At 37.5% G+C, this 21,984-nt stretch overlaps 3 protein-coding genes and 1 long non-coding RNA gene across 6 annotated transcripts; all 4 read left to right on the forward strand.

Moving 5' to 3' along the window:
• Positions 1-1,620: 1,620 nt before the first annotated feature.
• LOC135934059 (uncharacterized) lies at positions 1,621-3,276 on the forward strand. The gene is made up of 2 exons (XR_010574057.1): positions 1,621-2,706; positions 3,130-3,276. It is a non-coding gene; the product is annotated as an uncharacterized LOC135934059 (long non-coding RNA).
• Positions 3,277-3,773: 497 nt separating this feature from the next.
• LOC135934058 (collectin-12-like) lies at positions 3,774-4,391 on the forward strand. Its single transcript, XM_065475570.1, has 3 exons — positions 3,774-3,821; positions 3,878-3,995; positions 4,060-4,391. Exons 2-3 carry the CDS (start codon positions 3,920-3,922, stop codon positions 4,305-4,307), a joined length of 324 nt encoding a protein of 107 aa, XP_065331642.1. The 5' UTR covers positions 3,774-3,821; positions 3,878-3,919; the 3' UTR covers positions 4,308-4,391.
• Positions 4,392-8,928: 4,537 nt separating this feature from the next.
• Positions 8,929-10,441, forward strand: LOC135948047 (uncharacterized). The gene is made up of 3 exons (XM_065497108.1): positions 8,929-9,478; positions 9,621-9,934; positions 10,040-10,441. The coding sequence occupies exons 1-3, from the start codon at positions 9,047-9,049 to the stop codon at positions 10,290-10,292; spliced, it is 999 nt and encodes a 332-aa protein (XP_065353180.1). The 5' UTR covers positions 8,929-9,046; the 3' UTR covers positions 10,293-10,441.
• Positions 10,442-11,850: 1,409 nt separating this feature from the next.
• Positions 11,851-21,900, forward strand: Vav (Vav guanine nucleotide exchange factor). 3 transcript variants are annotated; one of them, XM_065478205.1, is made up of 17 exons: positions 11,853-12,161; positions 12,223-12,450; positions 12,508-12,683; positions 12,741-12,806; positions 14,266-14,491; positions 14,874-15,041; positions 16,317-16,526; positions 16,585-16,704; positions 16,755-16,871; positions 17,213-17,374; positions 18,490-18,692; positions 18,749-18,866; positions 19,256-19,393; positions 19,448-19,641; positions 19,695-19,850; positions 20,313-20,496; positions 20,676-21,900. In XM_065478205.1, exons 2-17 carry the CDS (start codon positions 12,223-12,225, stop codon positions 20,760-20,762), a joined length of 2,553 nt encoding a protein of 850 aa, XP_065334277.1. In that variant the 5' UTR covers positions 11,853-12,161; the 3' UTR covers positions 20,763-21,900. The 3 variants fall into 3 exon arrangements, with proteins under 3 accessions (XP_065334269.1, XP_065334277.1, XP_065334287.1); XM_065478215.1 differs by lacking the exon at positions 14,266-14,491 and adding an exon at positions 14,663-14,774 and having other exon boundaries at positions 11,856-12,161; XM_065478197.1 differs by having other exon boundaries at positions 11,851-12,161; positions 19,256-19,641.
• The last annotated feature ends 84 nt before the right edge of the window (positions 21,901-21,984 follow it).

Here is a 21,984-nt window from a genome sequence, read left to right on the forward strand (position 1 = left end):
GTGTTACTAATCGATTTGGCAAAATAAATATGCGATTTTAAAAATACTGCAGGCTTCTTTTCCCACAAAAAAAACTGAATTTTTGAAATTAGATTCATTAGAAATCATGTTATGATGTTAATCGTCAATTATTTAAAGCGATGGAATATAAGAAGCAAGCAGAATTCTGTCGCTGCTGTTGTTGTTGTTGTTGTCCTGATATCTAAGGGCCTAAGTTCGCGCCCCAAATTTATGTGTCCTCTAATCAGTTGTTTCTCCGACCTCCAACTTTATCCTTTTACACTGTAGCAATTTGTTGTCAAACAAATAGCAGAAAATAATTTACTCACAAATTTGAATGCTAATTTTATTGTTAGCATAGGTTTCTCAAACTGAACAAAATGGAAAGTTCTGTAAATTTGTTGTCAAATTAAAATTATATTTTCTTGATTTCCATCGGATGCTTTTGAAAAAAGCTATTTTGAAAATTTAAAAGAAAAATACCATTTTTATGTATTGTTGTCAAAAGTTTTAGTGAACCTTGAGATTGACAGAAGCTGTTAGCGTGATTTAATTATAATAAATCTGCATTTTGTACTCTCTATTGCAACTGTGACCTGCAACCAAGTTTAAGAAAATAGATTTTCCCCGATCAACCTGGAATTTTGTTTTATTTTACCGCTTTTCAGGCAAATTTTTGTCAAATTTAAAATTGATTTTTAGCTATCATTCTTGGTGAAAAAATGTTTTGCTAAAAATTGTTTAAATAGCTTTAAACTCTCTTTCTCTGCATTCGTGCGGCTTAGTCACAAAATTATTAAGTATATGTTGTGTTTGGTCTCGTGTTGACTTCGCATTTTTTCTTTTGCATATCATTCCCTCTCTCGATTTTCAGCATATCAGCTATAAAAAGGAGGACATCCAAATTTATTCGCTCACAAATCTCTTCATTCTTCTTATCTTTGGTGAGCTCTAAACATTCTGTTCCGCAATTTAGATATTGCAAAATAGCATTCAAAATTTTTAAAAAATAGTTTTTAGCATCCACAATTCTTCCCAAAATAAAAATATATTGTAAAAGTGCACTAAAAATGAACCATGTCCTTGATTTTAGGGCTATCTATTCATTATAGGAAGATGCAGCCGTTTTATTTTTTCCTCGTCATTGCTTTCACGGCTGTTGTGACTGCAGACTCTGCCCAAAAGGTTTCTCTTTCAACCCTTAATCAACGTTCTTCCTAAATCTCAATTATTTCATGTGATTCGCAGATAACCTCTCTGGCGACGGAAGTAGCAGATCTGAAGAACGACCTGAGTATTACCAAGGCGAGGATTTTATATTAAAGAATAATCCTATTCAATATCTGAAGTATTTTTTTCAGGCCGACATCAGCGAGACAAAGAAAATCTTGCAGAGTTTGAAAAGCGACTTTGAATTTCTGTTCGCGAAGGAGGTACTTAAATTACCAAAGTTTAAATATTAATTTATTTATTAAGAATTCAATTTACATGTTAATTTTCATGAGGAAAATTCTTTTAGGTGGCCAAACATGCGGAATGCGTGGGTTAGTGTTTTCTTCTAAATATATCATATATATTTTTTAATGAAATTGTTCTTCAATCAAGGTGTCCATGTACCCGCATAAAAAAATATAACCCAGGAATATCCGGAATAATCTTAGATTAATCAAAATTTACCCGAAAAAATTAATCCAAAAAAATGATCCAGGATTAATCCTGTATTAATTGAGATTAATCTATGAATGTTTAAGATCAATCTAGAGATTAATCTAAAAAAATATCCTCAGATTATTCTTTAGATCATTCTGAGATTAATCTAAAAAATTAATTTATAGAATTTTCCTGGAATTAATTCAGATTAACCTTAGAATGTTCTAAAGTCAATCTAGAGATTAATCTACAAGAACATCCCTAGAATAATCCCAAAGGGGAAATTTGAATATAGTTAATAGAATATCCCCAGATTATTCCATGGATCATTCTGAGATTAATTCAAAATATTTTTTTAATGTTCCTAGAATATTCTTTAAAAAACCCTAAAAGAGAAGAACTTAGATATTTTTCTTACAATTAAAAACACAAAATTAAATATGAAACATAATTTAATCAAGAAAATTAACTGCCATATTGTTAAATAATATCACAAAAATATTTTTCTGGGAAATATTTTTTAATTAAGTCGATAATTAAATTTTAATATTAAAACCTAAACCTTTTTCGCATTATCTAATACAAAATTATGATGCCTTTTTTCAAAGAAGCTGCCCAGATTAAAAAAGGTAAAAAATCATAAATTCGATTGAATAAATTAATTTCTTAACACAAGGAGTCTTAATTAATGCTACCGACAAACGGGCAAATTTGTAAATTAAGGTCAGAAGACCAAAAAAGGGTTAAAAGGGCGATTTTAGTGTGCGCGTGGTAGCGGCGGCTGCACATGCATGCACGCACTTGCATGGAATGCCTGCTGCCTGCCTCTGTTGTGGAGCGGGGGAGGGGCGACGGCCGGTGGCAGCAGGACTGGCGAGCAGCAGCAGCAAGAGACTTACAAAATCCTGCCTCGCTCTCTTTGTCTAACGCGTCAACGGTCAACCGCCGTTCAAATCAAAGTTATTAACGGACGCAGGACGCCGGACGCCGCCAGTATGGGACAACACGGACGTCCCGCGGACTCGGACGGATGGCCTGGATCTTGCGGTTAACAGGGTAAGTCCCATTTTATATATTAGCGTCCAAAGAAATTAGAACAGATCGCGCAACTTTGAAATCCAACGGTTTTATGGTAAAATTACACTTTTCGCCGCTACTTGTACGGTTTTCGCCACCAATATTTTGATATGGGATCCTCTCCAGTCCTTAATGTTCTTAATTAGAACCCCGTAATTAAGTTTGGGTGGCGGAAACTGTAAATCGGTGATGAAAAATATAATTTTTCCATGTAAATCGCGGTCGCATTTTTTGTACGCTTACGAGAATATTTATTACACATTCTGATTCAATTGGCTTCGCATGGCAAATGGAAAAATATTATGCATGAACTTGACATACTTCTACCTTCCATTTTCCAAGCACAGCTAATTGAAAAAAGCTTTGATTTATTTTTTTCTACGAGTCGCTCCCTTTTTTTAGCTTCAAGCCATCCGCAGCTATTTTGCACGACGGGAAAAGATACAATCGTTTAAGTTCTGCAGTTTGGGCTTCAAGATTGGCGGTGCTGGCATCGAATGAGAGAAAATTTTGTACCTGATATGATTAAAAACAAATAAATTTTAAAAATTTAACTGAATAAGTTTGTAATTATTTAAATAATTCCCAATTATATCGCAGTAATAGTAATAACAGATTTTGAAATATTCTAGGAACAATCTGAGGGTAATTTTAAGAATAATTTAGGGATAATTTTTGTCACAATCTATGTTAACCTTAAAATGATATTAGAATAACCTAAGAACATTCTAAGATTGTCCTCAAAGAATAATACAAAGTTAAGATTTGATACGCTAAATATTAATCCCAGATCAATCCAAAGATTAATCCATAAGTATATTCTGAGAATGTTCTAGGATCATTCTTTAGAGCTTTTTGAAACAAACCCCGGCAGAATAATCCTGGAACATTCTAAGGATATTCTCTTAAATTAATCTACAGATTAATCCAGTATCACGAAAAACCGTATCATAAGTTCATATATAATTAATTTTTTAGATTAATCCTGGGCGAAGTCGGTTTATTCTTAGAACATTCTCAGGCGATATTTTTTTATGCGGGTAGACATAACGAGATTGTCAAACAAGAAAAATTACTACTTCTCCACCTCAGAGGTGAGCATTTTTCGACGATTTTAAAATTCAATACATCACGTCAATTACTATTGCAGCTGTCTTGGAAGCAAGCGAATGATTTCTGCAAGAAGCACGCCATGCACTTAGCTTCTCCAAAGACGCAATCTGAATTGACTCTTTTGTTCCAGAAAGTGAAGCAATTTTTGAATGGAGGTAAAAACTGAAATTCTATAATTATTATTTATTCTATAAGAAATTAAATTTCTTTGATTCCCAGAAAAGGAATGGTGGGTGTCTGCGTCGGACGTTGGAAGCAGGGCTGGCGATTTCAAATGGCATGACAGCCAAGCTCTTCCTAAGGACAGCGCCTTGTGGAACAAGGAAAGGAGAGAGCCCAACTCTTTTGGTCAGGGCGGCGAAGCGTGTGCACACATTGCTCCCTATTACAAGGACAGACTTATGGATGAAAGATGCTCGGAAGTTTCTAATTTCATCTGCGAGCAGCCTGCCAACTCGGTTTGCTAAAAGTCTGGAAAGTGTTTCTAACAATAAGTGAAAATAAAAATTTGAAGTTAATAAACACAAAAATTAAATGATTTTTATCTGTTACATTTTTTGCATAAATATAATTTTTATTTCAATCACTTAAGCATGAAAGTTTTACAACAATCAAGGCTTATGTTTAATTAACTTATGGAATATTTTACTGATTTTTTGGCCTATATATAGTTTTAACATAAATTCATAAGAAATATTTTTCATGCTTGCAACCAGCCCGGTAAGGCATTCTAAGAGTGTGAAAGAAATATATATGGGAGATATTTGAGTATTTCGGGGATCTTAAAACTGGCTACCCAATGTCAGAGATGACAAAAGGTGGTTAATTTTGTGACTCGAAATGCTGAATGACATAAGCACTTGCGACGACTTACCGCGCACCTTTCCAGCGTCTTTAGGGACAAAAGTTTGGCGTTTCAATCAAAGTCCTTGGTGCGGAGAGGTGAAAAGATGGCCACATTGGGCCCAAGCTCCTCTACGGTCACTGGGGCCACTTGATCCATGTTATTGGGGCCTGGGAACCAGTGAGCTCATAGCAAACGGGATTTGCTGAGCAGGAGGCTACAAAAATAAATTTAAAACTTGTAATTTTATTCTAAACTCCGTCTATTTCTGCCTTTGTCTAGAAAAGGGAATTACGTCACCATTGTTAATATCTCAGCACGAGACCTGTTGATTGGTCGAGATGCTTTTGAATGTATTGAATATTTGTACAACGTTTAGAATCAAAAGACCATATAGTCATAATAGTGATTAAAAATTGCTCCAATTTTCCACAATCTTTCTAGCAGTCCACCGTAGAGACTTATATTAAGTTTTTATTAATTTGCATTATTCATCGCAATTCTTCCATTAAATAATTATATTGTGGATACTGTGTAGCGACACAGTTTTATCATTTATTTTAGCATCGCGATAAATTCATTAATCACTGGGATAGCAGCTGAGAAATTGAGCCTGGATAACACAGCCTCGATGCTAAACTCTTACTATTTGTATATGATTCAGTGAAATATACTAATTAATTAAATATTAATAAACACGTGCGGACTTCAGTGATTTATCCATTCTGCCTGTCTCGAAGGAGATCTTTTTGAATAAAGAGTATATTGGAGATGGAAGAATATTGGGATATTCCTCGTCGCCCTGCATTGATAAGTGGCTCGCGTGTACGCTAGTTTTCCACCCTCCGCTTGCTCGCTTGCTTCTTCTCTCGATTTTTGCTGTCTTTTTTTAATTTTAACTTGTGAAAATCCTTGGAACACCAATGTTTTTCTCTTACAATTTATAAAACTCAAATGACTTGTTGTAAAAGTGAGCATACAATAAATCCTATTAGAATGGTTCCTATGGTCGAAAACCATGTCTGAGGTGTAATGAAAAGTTTGGAGAAAAATATTTAATTTGTCATGCATGAGCTTTTAGACCTAACAATAAGGAGAGTCTCTCCTTATGTAAGCCATTACAGAATTTTTTCGTTGAAAACCATACCTGGGAAAAAGGTTCAAGCAACGCTCTCAGTATGGGGTGCGACGGAATAGAATGTTGTTTACTTATATTCAAAAGAATGAATAGGATGGGAAAAAATTCAGTCTTCTTTTGTCCACTATAATATAGCAACTCGGATACTGTCACGAATGCACCTTCATATAATGGTTTTTCCCCTTGGCTCCAACGCACATTCCACAAGTAAATTCCTGGGAAAAAAGAAAAAATAACACAAGCGCAGGATTTTTTTTTTAAATTTAGAATATTTCCCTTGCGATAAATGTGTGCAGCCGGCTGTGTATTGAAAAAAAAACACACGCGTCGTGTCGACTAAAACTGCCACTCTCTTCCACATATCAGCGAACAAAACTGCGTGTTTGATGGAAGTACGTTAATTTTCATGTATAAAACAGCAGAATATTAAGATCTATAAATTATTTAAAAATAAGGCGGTTATGGCTGGCGCATCTTACAATTAACCAAATAAGTCACGCAGTGACTGGCGGCTGATTACTAATTATGTTTATTCCATGTAGCCTCAAATAATTTGAATAAATAAATTAAATTATTTATTTATAATGGCTTAATTTAGCCCAAAATTTTCGAAACGGGGTTCTTTCTTCCTACTTAAAACTAAAACTTCCAACTCATTAGAGGATCATCCAGAACGCAAAATTAAATGTTTTTATACCCTGGAAGAATTTTGATCTTTTCAGAATGTGTGATTTAGCGGGTGCTCATGCGTTCAGCAACAAGCGGCAGATCCCATCACAGGGTTGTTACCCCTTACCCCTCCTTTACTGGAGTGGGTTAGTTTAGATTTTTGCCACCATGTATAAACAGCACTTCAGACCGATCCAGATTGTTCTGCTCATTTCTCTCCTGCGTCTCCTGCGTGCCATACAGCATAAGCCACCTGCTCTGACAGAAAATTACTTCTTCCAGACCTTAACACTTCGATTCGAACGTAAGTTATTATTTTAATTGATGTGTTATACACGTAGTCATTTAAATTTTGTTTTATTTAATATCTTCTCAACGAAATTTTTCAAAAATCGCTAAAAGGACATCAAATTATTCTGAATTCCATGCGGTCCACGTTGTGCCGCGATGATTCGCCATTTTTAAGAGGTGGCAGCCGAATTTCACTAACTGAGTGCACTTTCAACTTTTATAAATATTAAGCTTGACGATTCGTGATTATTTGTCTGCCTTTAAGAGCCGAATTACGGTTTTTTCCTTTTCAGGCTCGTTTAAGTTTAGTCCACGTGGTCTGCATTTTAGTACAATAGTTCCGAATAGTTCTTATAATAACTAGAAATTGTATTATGTTTGTTTTATTTTAAGGCGTATAACTTACAATAATGAACTTAATAAGTCTTAGCGGCTAACCATGCAGTGGCCGAAAATAGCTGGATGGCTTGAGAACTTAGATATCATTTACCTGCATGGTGCAGCCAAAATTTGTTTTAAACAGGAACAAAATTACTGAATTACAATTTATACAAATTAGCAGGAAATGGCAACAATGCTAAAATTACTAAAAATATTAATACGTCAATCTTTTTATGAAAATTTTGTTTCGGAAAATACCGTGCACTTTCTAAGAGGACGGATCAACAAGACTTTACCTTGGTCCAACCCAGAACAAAAAAAATCTTTCTCTGCGTGCTTGGAAAATAAACGTTCCGCGTGAAAAATACAAAGACTTTAGTGGTGGCACTCATGTGCAGAGCAAGATATTTTTTCTCTCTATCACGTAGTTTTTTACCTTTACCCCCTTGAACGCGGGGCGAGGGTTAATTCACAATTTGGCCACCACCCGAGTACCTGAGCGAGAGCGCCTATTCAATTCGCTCTGAATCATTTTGCTGCTGCTTCTCCTGCAATTCATACCAGAGCCACGCGTGCACTCGCACTCATAGAAAATGTTATATCTTGTCGATCTATAGATCCTTTAATTTGAACGGGAGTTTTTAATTTTGTTTATTACCTTCTTGGTTGTTTTTCTTGACATTTTATCTCTTGACCAATTCTGGATGATTGATTTTCAAAACGTAATGAAATAGCAATTTTTCTGCTTCACGTACTGGCTCAATTTGGAAGTTGCCCCTCTTTTGCCTTGCCAGTCACAGTAAGAATTTATCTTTTATTTTCAAAGTCTGACTGATCTTGTTTGGGCCCTTCTGGCTGTTGAAGGAATTACAACAAAATAGTTAGAATTCCATAATATCTGAGAGACGATTGATCGTGAGAGATAGCCGCCGCAACGATGAGTTAGAGGAATGGCTCGGCGGCAGCGAGAGGGCTCGGCGAGGCCAAGAAGTCGCTCTAGTTCTGCGGGCTGTAAGGGGTCGGAGGGCGCACTTATCATGTATTTTTGGTATAAGCTGTGTTGCAGATATTCGCAACAACTATTGAGAAAAAGGAACAGAACCACGAACCAGGGGTGTTTTTCTTAAAAATTATTGATTGAAAACCCGCAGTAAAAGGAGCAACACCAAGCGCGTTTTATTTTTACTCTTTTAGTTTAAGTGTCGAATTTTCTCAATTTCCAATTTTGTCCGATTTTCATTTACACTAAAAATTTTGTAGGATACTAAATTAAAATGGCTGGACTTGGAAAACCATGCGTCCTGAGCATCACGTTGACGAAAGGCAAGAGCTTAGCGGAACTGGCAATGGAGGCAGTGATTAGAAACATCTTGCTTTATGTTGTGCCTCAGTGGAAGAAAGCCAACACTCTGCAATTGGCTTCTTTGCGTAAGTTACAATTTTCATCCTGACATTTATCCGTGCTAATCAGGTTTATCTCTTTTAACAGCTATTTCCCTGCAGCAGAAGGTGGTGAAAGAATTGCTGAGCAAGCGGTGCACTGACGAGGATTTGTCAGTTAATAAATACAAGAAACAACTCAGGTTGTACCAGGCCGTACTGAAGATAGTACAACCAAAAGAAGTGGATATCGGAGGTCTGATGTCATACTGTCCGTTGCATATGCAGAAAAAGCAGCTCTTGGTGGTAAATAATGGAAATTGTAAATTATATGCGCATTAGACTAAATTATGTGTTCACATAAATTGCAGATATTAAAATGGATCTTAATCCACCTTCCGAAAATCGAGACGCTGAAATTCACGAATTGCAGCATTTTTAATCTCGATCTCCAATACAAGCCTGCCAGTATCGAAGACCAATTGATTGATTGCATTTGCAACATGCAACATCTTAAACAGCTCGAATTTGGAGATTTCCAAATCATTAGTTACTACAACCTTAGGCATATATGCGAGGCTTTAAAAAATAGCTTGAACCATCTTCAAGCTAGGATTGATTTGCCGCAAGATGACATCTGCCGCTCATCCTTAAAGCACAGCTTTCAGAATTTGAAAGTGTTCCGCTTTGAGGAATTCATGGTCGGCGAGGATGGGGTGCGTCGCCGGCTGAATAATGGCCCACTGACGCAGCTTTGTGTGAGGAGGCTAACAAAGCTGCAGGTGGTACAGGACTACGTGGACGGGCAATCCTACCCACCCCCCATGAACACCGACACTTGCTGTGGACGGTCCGATTTGCAGCAGTTAAGCGTCGAAGCTGAGACGGCCAGCGAGAAACTGCCACTGCTATTCCAGAAGGTCACCCGCTTGCAGGTATAATTTAATTTGGACTCTTACATGCTTATTAAATTTGATAACAAGGGATATATATAGCGGTTATTCTAGAATTGGATTTGAAACAAAACGAATATTTATGAGATGAGAATAACTCAATTTTGTTTTAATTTTAATTCAGGTGAAATGGATTGGCAGCAACGATACCAACATCGACTCGCTGCTGCAGTTCCGACATGTGAGCGTCTTGGTGTTGGACAATTTTTCATCCAACAGAATGCTTGACGCATTTCTTTTGCGGTATGGCGGACAACTGCACACTCTTTCGCTGCGCGTTGGAAGCGAAAGTAAATTGTGCTTAAAATTTGCCACCGTTTTCAAAGCTTGTCCAAACCTTGAAAGGCTTTTCTTGGAAGGCTTGGAAATGACCGACACCTCAGTCATTACAGTTGAGTCATTTACCAGTCTCAAGGAGCTGCGTTGGAGCCAAAAAAGGTGATAAAAAATTATTAGTTCATATTAATTTTAATAAAAAATTAAATAACAACTGAAAATAATATAGTTTCAGAATTTTAAATAACAAATTTATCAAAATTTCAGGGGAAAAAAGGCCAGCATTTTATCCGTCTTGTCAGCGCCGGACCTGGAGCAAGTGACCGTAGATGTCAGCAATGTTAGTGTTGATGAATTGAAAGTTGCTTCTTTGCTGGCATCAAAGAAAAAAATATTTGGCAAGCTTCGTACCTTGCGGCTTACTATTGGGTGTTGTGAGCAAGTTGGAACAACCGAAAGGGACATTTCGCAAGCGCTTGAAGACCTAGCTACGAACGCCTATGCTCACTGCAGAAAATAGCCAATGTGCAATTTGGGTTCTGCAACTGCTACGACCATTCAAAAACATTGAAGTGTAATATTGTAAATAATTTTCTTTGCCTAGGAAAAATGAACATGTTAGTGAATTAAGAGTGAATGTACATTTTTATTGAACGAATTTTTATAATTAATTTTCTTTTGTCTAAACAAATGTTTTTATTTAATTTTCCTGATAATAGAGAAATTAAAACATACATTATCTGATCAATTTATATAGCAATAACTTTGCTGAAATCCACGAAGTTTGTTAATTAGTCTAATTTGTTTCAGATTTTCATGAACTAACTGTTTTGAAAACGCTTTAATTAGTTTCAGCATAAAATGGTTAAATATTTTGTCGCCGGAAAACTTTTAGATTTTGCCCATTTAAAATAATAGTAAGTTAAAAAAAACTTTACGGTTAATATCACAATAAGGATAACAAATAATCAACGTCATCGGACGTGGTATTATTGCAGTTGCATACACGCGTATATCCTCTGTATTACCTACGTCAACTGGCGTCGAAGTGCGTGTTTGTTTCAACAGAGGAGAGAATGAATGGGAGGACTCGACGGATGGACGCCCCTCAACACCACGTTGTAAATAAAGACACGCTTTTGTTCGTTGCGGTATTAGGAACGCATGAGGGCGAAGCGGGTCGACCGCATTTCCCGCATTGTCGCTCCTGATAAACGACCGCAACACCACAACAAGATTGTACAGTACACGCTTTTTTACCACGTTACAAAATAATGCTCTTTTTCCTCCTTCTATTTTTAATCCTGTTAATTCTCTTAGCCATTCAATCTTCTTATTGCATTCCAAATTACTTTTAACTCATATACATATACCAGAATTATTTTTTTTACTTGTTAAAATTTCAAATTCTGATAGAGAAAAATGGCATTCAAACAAAAATAATTTCCAATTGGTAATCACGCCAGTGATTAAAAAAAAAAATAAACAAAGTTTACTGCGTGCACTTGGAAATGGGAAAAATTAATTTCTTGCAATGCTTAAACCCTTTAAAACCATTAAGAATGGAACGGTAATAATAGTCTTGAGGAAAATTGTTTACAAAGATTTCCCAAGTTCCTAATTATAACGTGTATTTTTCCCTTCTCCTTCAGTGAAAAATTATTCAGCCTTTTCCAATGGAAAAAAATCACGAGACAATTAAAATGTACAGATAATTCGAAAATTTAGCCATGGCTCCGACCCTATACGTTTACTTGAAAAACGAAAAAATAATCTTATGTATGGGCCTTACAACATATACCAACAATAATTATTTTTTAGTTCAAAAACCTGCACATCATTAAATTTTAAATTTGGAAAAATTAGGCACTCGGTCACTTTTGCGAGGATTTTTAGCCGAATTGACTGTTTCATAGAATTTATAAATGATATATTTTGGTTAATTACTAGAATAACTATGGGGAATCCTCAAGCTTCAAGCCAACACAGTTTTTACATGAGAGTAGACCGCATTTACACGCCTTCATTCCGCCAGAATTCGGTCTGTGATGCGGTGCAGCGCCACTCGCGGCGCAAGCGTAGCGGTGCGGCTGCGCACCAGCAGATAATCAAGGCCGTCCTTTGTTGGGATCAGGAACTGTTTTGCAAATGGAAGGAGGACCCTGAGACAATTATTCGCGACGACAATCCACCCATCCCACAGAGTCATAGAAACAGCCCCGAGAGGCGTGCGCGGAAAGGCAGCAGGGCCGAAGGGGCCCGTCACGTTGTCCAAGTCGTCCTCCGTGCTCCATTAAATGCCGTCGCCGCGTCGGCAGACCGATCGTCCGCCGTCGGCCTGACTCCTCTACTTCATCAAGGACTCTCCGGGGACACTTAATCGTCCGAGGTAGGCACCTGTCTGACAGCGAATTTTGTTTTTATTTACGTTTGTTTATTGGTTTTGACAGATGGCAGCCGGTGGCGGCCCGCAGCCCGAGCTGTGGCACCATTGCGCCCGATGGCTGACCCAGTGCGGCCTCCTGCGCGGCGACCACAAAGCCAACTGGCGCGACTCGGAGGTCGGCGAGCTGGCCTTCACCCTCAGGGATGGCGTCATCCTCTGCAGCCTGCTCAACGTGCTTGACCCAGGCTGCATCGACCTCAAGCAGGTCAACCAGAAACCTCAGATGGCCCAGGTGCGTCTGAATGACTTAATTGTAATAAAAACCAATAATTATCTGTAATTATTGTAGTTCTTGTGCCTGCGAAACATCAAAACCTTCCTCTCTGTTTGCAAAGAGGCCTTCCACCTCGAGGACCAGGACTTGTTCGAACCTGAGGAACTGTTCGACCTGTCCAACTTCTTCAAAGTCCTCCAGACCCTGTCCAAACTGTCCCGCTGCCCAAAAGTGCAGCGAAAGAGCGTTCAGTAATGATCTTAAAGAAGGTTTTGCATCGGCAATTTTTTTAACTGATTTATTTTTAGGGGATTTGACGCGTCACTCAAGTACAGCGACTCCCATGAGGATATTTATCGTTCCTTGAACTACAGGTAGTGTCCCTTTTCGAAATTCAGGCTTGTGGGGCTTCTTTCTGTAAAACTTTCTGCCTCGGGTGTGTTTCCTCAGCGGGTATTAGAAAATATTTTCAATCTGAAACTCGTTTCCTGTGAAGTTAATTTTTACGTAAGGATCTAATTATTTGATAATCTCATTAGTTTAAACAATAATAAGGAAAATGAACAATAAGCCAGCGACTCTCAATCAAGCTAATTGTTGGGCAATTTTTTCATAAAAAAAACATACATTTTTTCTGTTTTCAAGCTGCTTTAGCTTAAATATGGCTGTAATTTTATTTGTTTTTTAGTCTTTGAACAAAGAATAAGGAGATAAACCGAAATAATTTTCAGTTTTATTACCATCTGGAAATTATTTTTTCATCCTCAAACTCTAAAAACAAATAGAAAATTTATCCGCCACAAAATTAAACGCATGCAAGAAAATTCACTTTTTATTCACTCAGTGGCGATCAGGTTTGTGGTTGTTCCTAATCACATGCGTAAGTCCAGATTTTTTTGCCATATTTATTTTGATCTAGTATAATCAGTAAGAATAACCCTAGTATAACCCTTAAGAATATTTTAACTTTTTTGGAAGTTATTATAATCAGGGTTGAAATTCCTGCATTTCTCGCATGAAATTGATTAGTTTGAAACGGTCACAAGAAATGTGGTTTTTAATTTTAATTTACATCCGAGTTTTTAAATTGAACGTGGAACAAGTTATGAAATAAAATTTATGCAATTATTATACAAATTCGCTAAAGTCCTGGTTTTTTTTTTTTTTTTTGCTCTTTTTATCCTTGTCCGTCCGAGGACCGGGAAGGGCGCGCACTGCACTAGCACGAATGCTGAAACCCGGGTCCCAATAACACCGCGAACGGATAACATGGGCGCACCAGGCCGCACAGGGACCCAGCCCACTGAAGGGCCACTTGCCTCTGCACCGAGGACTGCATTGAAACGCTAGACATTTGTCCCGTGAAGCCAAATCACGCATGCTGGAAAGGTGCAAACCAGCAAGTAGCGAGTCGGCGCCGGTGCGCCTCCCAGCCCGTCGAGCAATTTGAGCAATTCGAGTCACTAAACTAACCACTTTTTGCCATCTCTGACATTGGGTAGCCAGTATTAGATCTCCGAACTGCTCAAATACCTCACATTGCTTTGACACTCCTGAGAGTGCCTTAACAATGCGAGCCAACGGGCTGGTTTATAAGCAGTTTATTTAAATGAAAAAAATTGAATCTAAATTTTTTCATTAATGGAGAAAATGTAAACTTAGGATTATAATAAATTACCTGCATTCCTTGATTTCTTTATTAATTTTTTATCAATATCAATCGTATTTGCAACTTTGGAATGAGATGTTTTGGAAACACACTTTCTCTCTGCTACTTCCACGGCCTTGCTCTGACTAACCTTTCTCCGCTTCTCTGCCTCTAACACTCTCAAGCTGTCCAACGGTTTCCTCCGAGTCCTCTGAAGGAGACGGAAAAGACTCGAAAGAGGACGAGGTGCCGAGCAGCGTGTCAACGTCGACCTGCTCGCTGCCGTCCTCGCAGTCAGCTTGCTCGCTGCCCACTTGGAAGTCGTTTCCCATAGCCTGTCCGGTCGGGGACGAGACGGCCGAGGAGGAGGCCTATGAAGAGCTTTGCTACATCACTTTCAATACCAAAGAGGTCAGCCTTCGCCTCTAACCAGCATGGCTCGCTCGCTCTTTTACTCTCTATCTCTGGCTCTCGGTGTCTGCTTTTCTTATTTTCAACCTGGCCCCTGGTCGAATATATTTTACTTTCCATTAATTATCGCTTTTAATGAGAGCATGAACGTTGTTGCATGTGTTGAAATAGCGAAATGCCGACCAACACGTTGGAGGCCGAGTACAGCAGCTACGACGAGGCCACTGAGGAAATTTATCAGGATCTTTGCCGAAACCGAAAACACAATGATTTGCCCCCCTGGGTGAGTCGGTTTATCTGTCTTAATTTCGCATATCGCCGCATGCTGATCGTTGATTAACCTTGGGAAAGAGTGGTTCCTAACTGTACCTGCAATTTGCAGCTGAGCACCTCGCAGGCCCTCGAGAAGAGGGACTACGTGATCAAGGAACTCGTGGAGACGGAAAAGAACTACATCGAGGTGCTGCAAAATCTGCAGAACTACTTCATGCGGCCGCTTATGTCCATATTGCCGCACAGAGACCACTCAATCATCTTTTGTAACATAAAGGTTGGTGAATTTTATTCCTTGATCGAGCCGCCAAACCATGATAATTTATCAAGTGCAGAAGCTGTCGTGAGGTTCATGACCACGACAGCTGTGGAATTAAACCACAGACATATCAAACTTTGTGTGAGATAAGTATTCTTTTTAAAACCGCAATGGTTGACGCAGATAGGATCATTGGGATTTATCAAAGAAGGAAAATGTGACAGGATGAATGGGAAAAATGTGGGTGATTCCCTCACTTTCTTTCCGTTTTTATTTTGCGTAGTTTTAAATTAAAATTTGACCAGGAAATTTTATGGTTTAGTATTTTTTCTGAGATCTGACAATGGCCAAGAACCATCATATCTCAACAAATGGTAAAATTTGGATTTAAAAATTCCGTCAGCTGAATTTCTTGGCCAAAACCGAAAAAAATACTTAAATCTTTTGAAAATCCAGCTGAATTGTTTAAATGCGAATAATCTCCTTCATTTTCTTTTCAAGCAGTACATATTTTTAACATTTTATCAAAGTTTTTCCTGCCCTCTCCGTTTATGTGTCTTGGGAGCGGTGAAAACTATTTTTTTACAAAGAATATTTAATGAGACTAAAATTATAAAAAGTAAATTTTTTCCATCTTTGACATGGGGAACCAATAAGCAGAGAAACGTGCTATTTTGGCCCAATTTTTTTTGGCTTTAAAGAGCTCACCATCAAACCAGTTAAATAGACTAAATTTTTAAAATCAAATCGTTTAATGTTAAAATTTGACAGAAATTATTTATTTTTAGTTAAATTTTACGTCAAAAGATAATTTATGCACAAACATTAAATTTTTTCATTTTTATCCAGAGTACAACTGCCATTAACAAATAGGTTTTGAATGATTTAAAATTATTTTTGAACTCGTTTAGAAAAATAAAAATTAGACTAAAAAGATACTCTGCGATTAGATCCCTGACAACAATTTATATCTTTATTGGTTTTTTTAGGGTTAAATATTTGTTATTATCACCACATTTTGCTATTTGTATAAAAAAATTCTAATTTCTAGAGTGGATGAAACAAAACCAGCAAAAATGTGGTGGATGCTATTTTTAGTAGCTTTTTCTTTTTTTAACGTTGAGTCCTTGTAATGGTACTCTAAAATTTTTTAAAATTAAATAAAGACTCGACTTCGTGTTTGACCACCCTGATGCAAACTTTTGAGTCTCCATTCTTATTATAGAACTATTATAGAATTATATAAAAAAGAAATTATTTTTTCTAACGATACGTCTTGATGAAAATCTGTAGGAGCTGACTGATGTGCACATGGGCTTTTACACGAAACTCCAAGACGCAGTGTCAGACAGTGTGCAGTGTGCCGTACGAATTGGCAAAGTGTTCCAGTACTGCCAAAACCAATTCCTTCTGTATGGAGAGTATTGCGCCAACCTGCCTGTCGCCCAAGAGTTGCTCAACGAGCTGTGTACAAAGTCTGAGCCACTCACACAGAACCTCGAGGTTTGTTTCACTTTCCCTTCAGTTAGAACTATTGTAAATAATTATTATCGATTTACAGAGGTTGCAAGAGGAGGCCAATCAGGGCAAGTTCAAACTGCGCGACATCCTGTCTGTGCCCATGCAGAGGATACTCAAATACCAGTTGCTGCTTGATAAATTGCTGCAGGAAACTGGCGCAGTAGGAATTGTGCTGGTTTGTTCGAAACAACACTGATTGTGATTTTTCAGCACCACGATGATGCCAAGTGTATAGAGAGGGCGAAGGAAGCCATGATTGATGTCGCTATGTTCATCAATGAAGTCAAACGTGATGCCGATACGTTAAAAATAATCAACGATATTGAGGTGAGATTTTATTCGGAACAAGTTTATACCCAGGTTGGATATTTCTTAAAATTTGTTCTAATTGCAAAAACATCTTGCAGAAAATTAAATAGCGCATAATTAAGGTAAAACAATACATTCGTAAGGAATCATTAAAACCATTAATTTTAAACATAAACATTTAAAAACAATCAAAACTGATTCTTCGTGATTTTTCAGCCTCATTTGGTTGCTCTTGATCTTCGATTTTGAATTTACAGGAGAGTCATGAAAGCTAGCTTCTTCATTCATTCATTTGTCCTGAAATGGATAAATTATTAATCCTTTTCTAAAGGAGCCTTAACAAGCTTTTCAATTTGCAGAGGAGTATCAGTGAATGGGACATGCCAGCGGATCTGAAATTAAAAGACTACGGACGCCTTATCAAGGACGGAGAGTTAAGGATCAAGGATCACAGAACATCGAAAATGCACCCTCGCTATGTCTTCATTTTTGACCAAGTGATGATCATGTGCAAAACTAAGGTGAGTGTTGGTTGTCCAATCATGAAAGATTTTTACAAGCTGGGATGATTTTGGTTGCTTCCTCTTTATTGTTAATCTATAAAAAGCAAAGTTGTAATTTTTGTCGGTACAATGAATGCTTTTGTGCGATGTAGTATGACTCAAAATTTATTTTTAACCTTTTGCCTGCAATAGCTTGCAACTTTTCTCCAAGAATCAAATATCTAAATTATTTCCTTGAAGAAAATCCGTAACGCAAGCGATTAAATTTTACAAATCAGTGGAGTTACATAACATTATTTTCTTTTTAAAGATAACATCGAATCTGACCTACTCGATTTTTATAACAATCTGATCAAATCAACTAAATTCCTAAAATTAATCAACATTCAGGTTTTCGAACGATGGTGAAGGATTTCATTTTTTGTCTCATAAATAATAGTTTTTGGCCGTAAAAATAACTAAATTTGAATTTAAACAGAAGAATCAAATATTAATAAACCGAAAAGAATCCTAATTTTGATAAATTTTAACAAAAGCGTACCTAATTTCTGACAAAATTCTTAGGCCCAATGACTTAGACAATTTTAAGGCATGGATATTTTCGTCAAATGACAAATGACTATTTTTCTAAGCCTTTTTAATATCACGTGTGTCAAAATTTATCCTAATGAATCAATAAGTTTTTCGTTTGAATAATTGCGTTTGCAAACCAACTTACCAAGCCAAAACAGACTTAAAAACAAAATTATTTCCAAAAACCATCTTATTCAACAAAATTCAGGCTAACATCTACTGTATTTGCTGCGAAATCTTCATTTTATGAAACTTTAGGCAATATAAATATATGAATAAGAAAAATTTAAGGTTCAACAAGTTTTCAGACCCTTGACTTGATTCTTTATTCCTTGGAAGAGTTCAAGATGTTCGGACAAAAATTGTGAAGTCTAAAAAAGTCCTCTAACCTATAAATATTGTAAAAAGTGCATGTTTTGGCAGGTCGAGCTTGATTATCTTTTAAAATATATTAAACCGCACCCAAAATCATACATATTTATGGTCGTAAAGTAATATTTTCTGCCAAACAAACTGATATAAACACTCAACTCCAACAAAATTAATACTTTGGTGCGCAGGGTGACCAGTACAAGTTCCGCGACTGCATCCACTTGGGCGACTACAAGGTGGAGGACGGCGCGGCGCGGAAAGTGCTGCAGAGCGGGGCGCGCTGGAGCTTCCAGTGGTTCTTGGTTCCTAAGAGAGACCAGACGGGCTACACACTGTACGCAAGAACCATGGACGACCGCAGCAAGTGGATGAACGCCATCAGGGACGCCATGTAAGTAGAGAACTCGTAAATCGGAAGTGAACTCATTGCTTGCGTTCGGATTTTAGGGACAATATCTATCCGAAGGGATGCACAGACATGAACCACTCCTTCATGATGCACACCCTCGACAAGCCGCAGCAGTGCATACTCTGCCGGAAATACCTCAAAGGAAGCTTTTTCCAGGTAAAACAGGGTTCTTGAAAATCTGCATTTTAAGTGACTCTATCTACTAGAAAATCCTGAAAAATATATTTCGCATTTACCTTAATGACTCTCTGAAAATTGGGAAAGAGCGAAAGCAATCTTAGGTTGCCGTTTAAATATCTGAGAAAAGACACTCCAAATTTAGAGCTAATAAAATTTTCATTATTGAGAAAATCATACAAGAAAATTTATTTCATGTCCTTAAAACATTGGAATATTTTTTTATAATCTTATATCTAGTGAACACCTGGTAAAATCAGGATTTAACTGGTTGCAGTCAATGTCATATTCTTTTCCGGGAAATAGCCGACTTTTTAAATCTGATTTTTTCATTTTGTATTATTAATGAAACGGAATTCGTATTACAGGGCTACAAATGCGAGCAGTGCTCGTTGGTTGTGCACAAAGAGTGCATTCAGTTAGCAGGGGCGTGTGGAGGTCCGAGTAACCAGGCAGCGCCAGTGCTGCCCCCGAGGCCGCCTCCGTCGCCCTACCCTCCGCCAAGGGTAAACAATCAATTTCTAAATTACACGAAAGTGGCATATCTTATTCGCTTCCAGCCGAATGCACCTCAACAGGTAACAGGGAACGGACACTATGGCGACTGGGATGAATACCTGTGGTTCGCTGGGGAAATGAGCAGGGACGCAGCCACAAGGGCCCTGCAGGAAGAGCCGGACGGGACGTACATGCTGCGAGTGCGGCCGCACCGACAGGTCAACGAAGGCGAGACTGACTACGCTCTTAGCTTAAAGTATGGTGTTTCTCTCGGTTTTCTGTTTCTCGTTGTAATTAATTTCTGTGAAGGACTGACACAAAAGTGAAGCACATGAAAGTTTACCAGAGACCAGCGGATAATGCCCATGGCATCGAATATTTCCTGAGCGACTCGCGACCGTTCCCATCGATCGAGGCTCTTATCAAATGCTATGAGCACACCAGTCTAGCTGAGAGTTTCCAAGGGTAAGTTTCTCAAAATGCCGCTAAAATGGATTTTAAATCAATTTTACTTTCAACTGTTTGTATCTAAAGAGTCAAACATTTAAATTTCTTAAATTCGTAGATATTATAAATTTTGTTAATTTAATATTTTTCTAAAGTTTCAACCTTATGATTTTTGACGAAACCATTGAATTCGTGAAGTCTTTTCTTTAGTGAACCACGTACAGGGGTGGAAATTTCAGTCAAATTGACTGAAATTTATGTTTCACACCAACCTAATTAAATTAAAAAATTAGGCTGTTTTCATCAATATATAATCGTTTGAATCTCAAAAAATCATAAAAATTAGATTTTTTCTGGTATTGATAAAATATCTTAAACCGGTTCCTATTTATTCCTATTTAATATTTTCTTTGGAATGGAAATGCCTTTATTTCTTTAATGAGATGCTGAAATATTTCCATTTTACCCTTCTTTATACAGCTTGAATGCGACACTGGAGCTTCCATTCAAGCGCTTTCTTGCCGTCGCACGCTACGATTACGTCCCGACGCGGGGCACCAAAGACGAAGAAAACCAGATACCTTTGAGAGCAGGCGCCTTAGTCACCATACTCAGCAAGGACGGCAACCAGAGGGGTTGGTGGAGAGGCAAGCAAGGTCGTGAGGTGGGTTAACCAATATTACCTTACACTGACATTCCTGAAAAACCAAAGAAGATGGGACAGAACTTAATTTGATTTTTTTATTTACTGTGAATTCAAAATCGAGGTAAATTTCTTCTCTGTAGATGTTTAGAAAAACAATCTAGTAGAACGAAAGTAAATTTGATTTTGTGATATTTCAGGTTGGATACTTCCCCAAAGACTTCATTGAAGAATTGCCTCCAGACCAAATGGGCAACATCGATCTAAGTTTCGCGGCCAACATGTAATGTTTTATCGCTTGATCTAGAGTGAAAAAATAATGTCTCACGATTATAACATTGTTTGCATTTTGCTGCCGGCATGAACTGCATTTACCAAGCACGTACAATACGCAGAGGAACTTTCTTATGTCCCGTATAGACGGCTCTAATTTACATTCGATTACTGTACAAATTAAGCAAACGTGGTCCGCGCATTATGTCTGTAATCATGTGTCTGGATATGTAAGAGTGAAATATGTGATGGCTTCAGTCATGTTATTTTGGCCATTTTTTTCCAGACGCCAGCGTCGCTGTGTTAAAACTGCTTGTTTTAGATTTTTTACTCAAAATCTATCCCTCATCGAAAGTCAGAGGCGCAGTTGTGATCACAGATAGATGAGAAATTAAAATTTTTACCGTTTGACCTGTTGGAGGGGGAGAAATCAGTCAGAAGAGAGCCAAACTCGTTGTAATGTTCTAGCCGTTGAATATATTGTGTTGAGCTCAATTACGAGAGTTGATATAACATTTAACTGAAAGTGTAAAATGTGGCCTAATCGATAAACTGTCGCATCGATATGAGATGCACATTGTTTGCAAAAGCCATGATCCGTGCCAATTTGTTGAATGGAAATACATATGAGATACTATTATAATTATTATATAATATACGAATAGCTCACTTTTTTCTGCCATGTTGAAATAAAAGTGCCTGTCCGAAATGCACTAATTGGAAGGAGAAGGAAGAAAAAGCACAAAATTCACTGAATGAGCAAAATGGAACCAACCGTCAATTTGTATTTACGCGCAGTGAATGTTTGCGAAGCGGATGGTGAGTCTTCTATACAGAATCATCACGATCGTATGTTGTAGTTCAATGGTAGCTTTTAGGATCCGTTCGAATGCTGTATTCCAGTTGCGATGTCCACGACATTATTCGTTCCGGCAGTGATTGTGGCTGACCTTTTCATTATCGGGGTCCTCTTCGACTGCGCTAAAACTTACGGCCTTCGCAGATAATTATGATCACAACCTAAATATGACTCACGTCTAGTCTTAAATTCTGTTCATCTTGTCTGCTTTATCAAAAAGAGAATGTGAAATTCACCGATTCTATGAATTAATGTGTTGCTTATTTTAATTAAAAACGCAAAATCGGCAACAACTCTGTGTTTCTCAAATATCAACCCTCAATTCAGAAACTACAGTTATTAAACAATTATCTTTTTTGGTTATTTTCAGGCAAAAG

This window comes from Cloeon dipterum, chromosome 1, assembly GCF_949628265.1.
Source record: "Cloeon dipterum chromosome 1, ieCloDipt1.1, whole genome shotgun sequence".
In the NCBI taxonomy this organism is placed as follows: domain Eukaryota; kingdom Metazoa; phylum Arthropoda; class Insecta; order Ephemeroptera; family Baetidae; genus Cloeon; species Cloeon dipterum.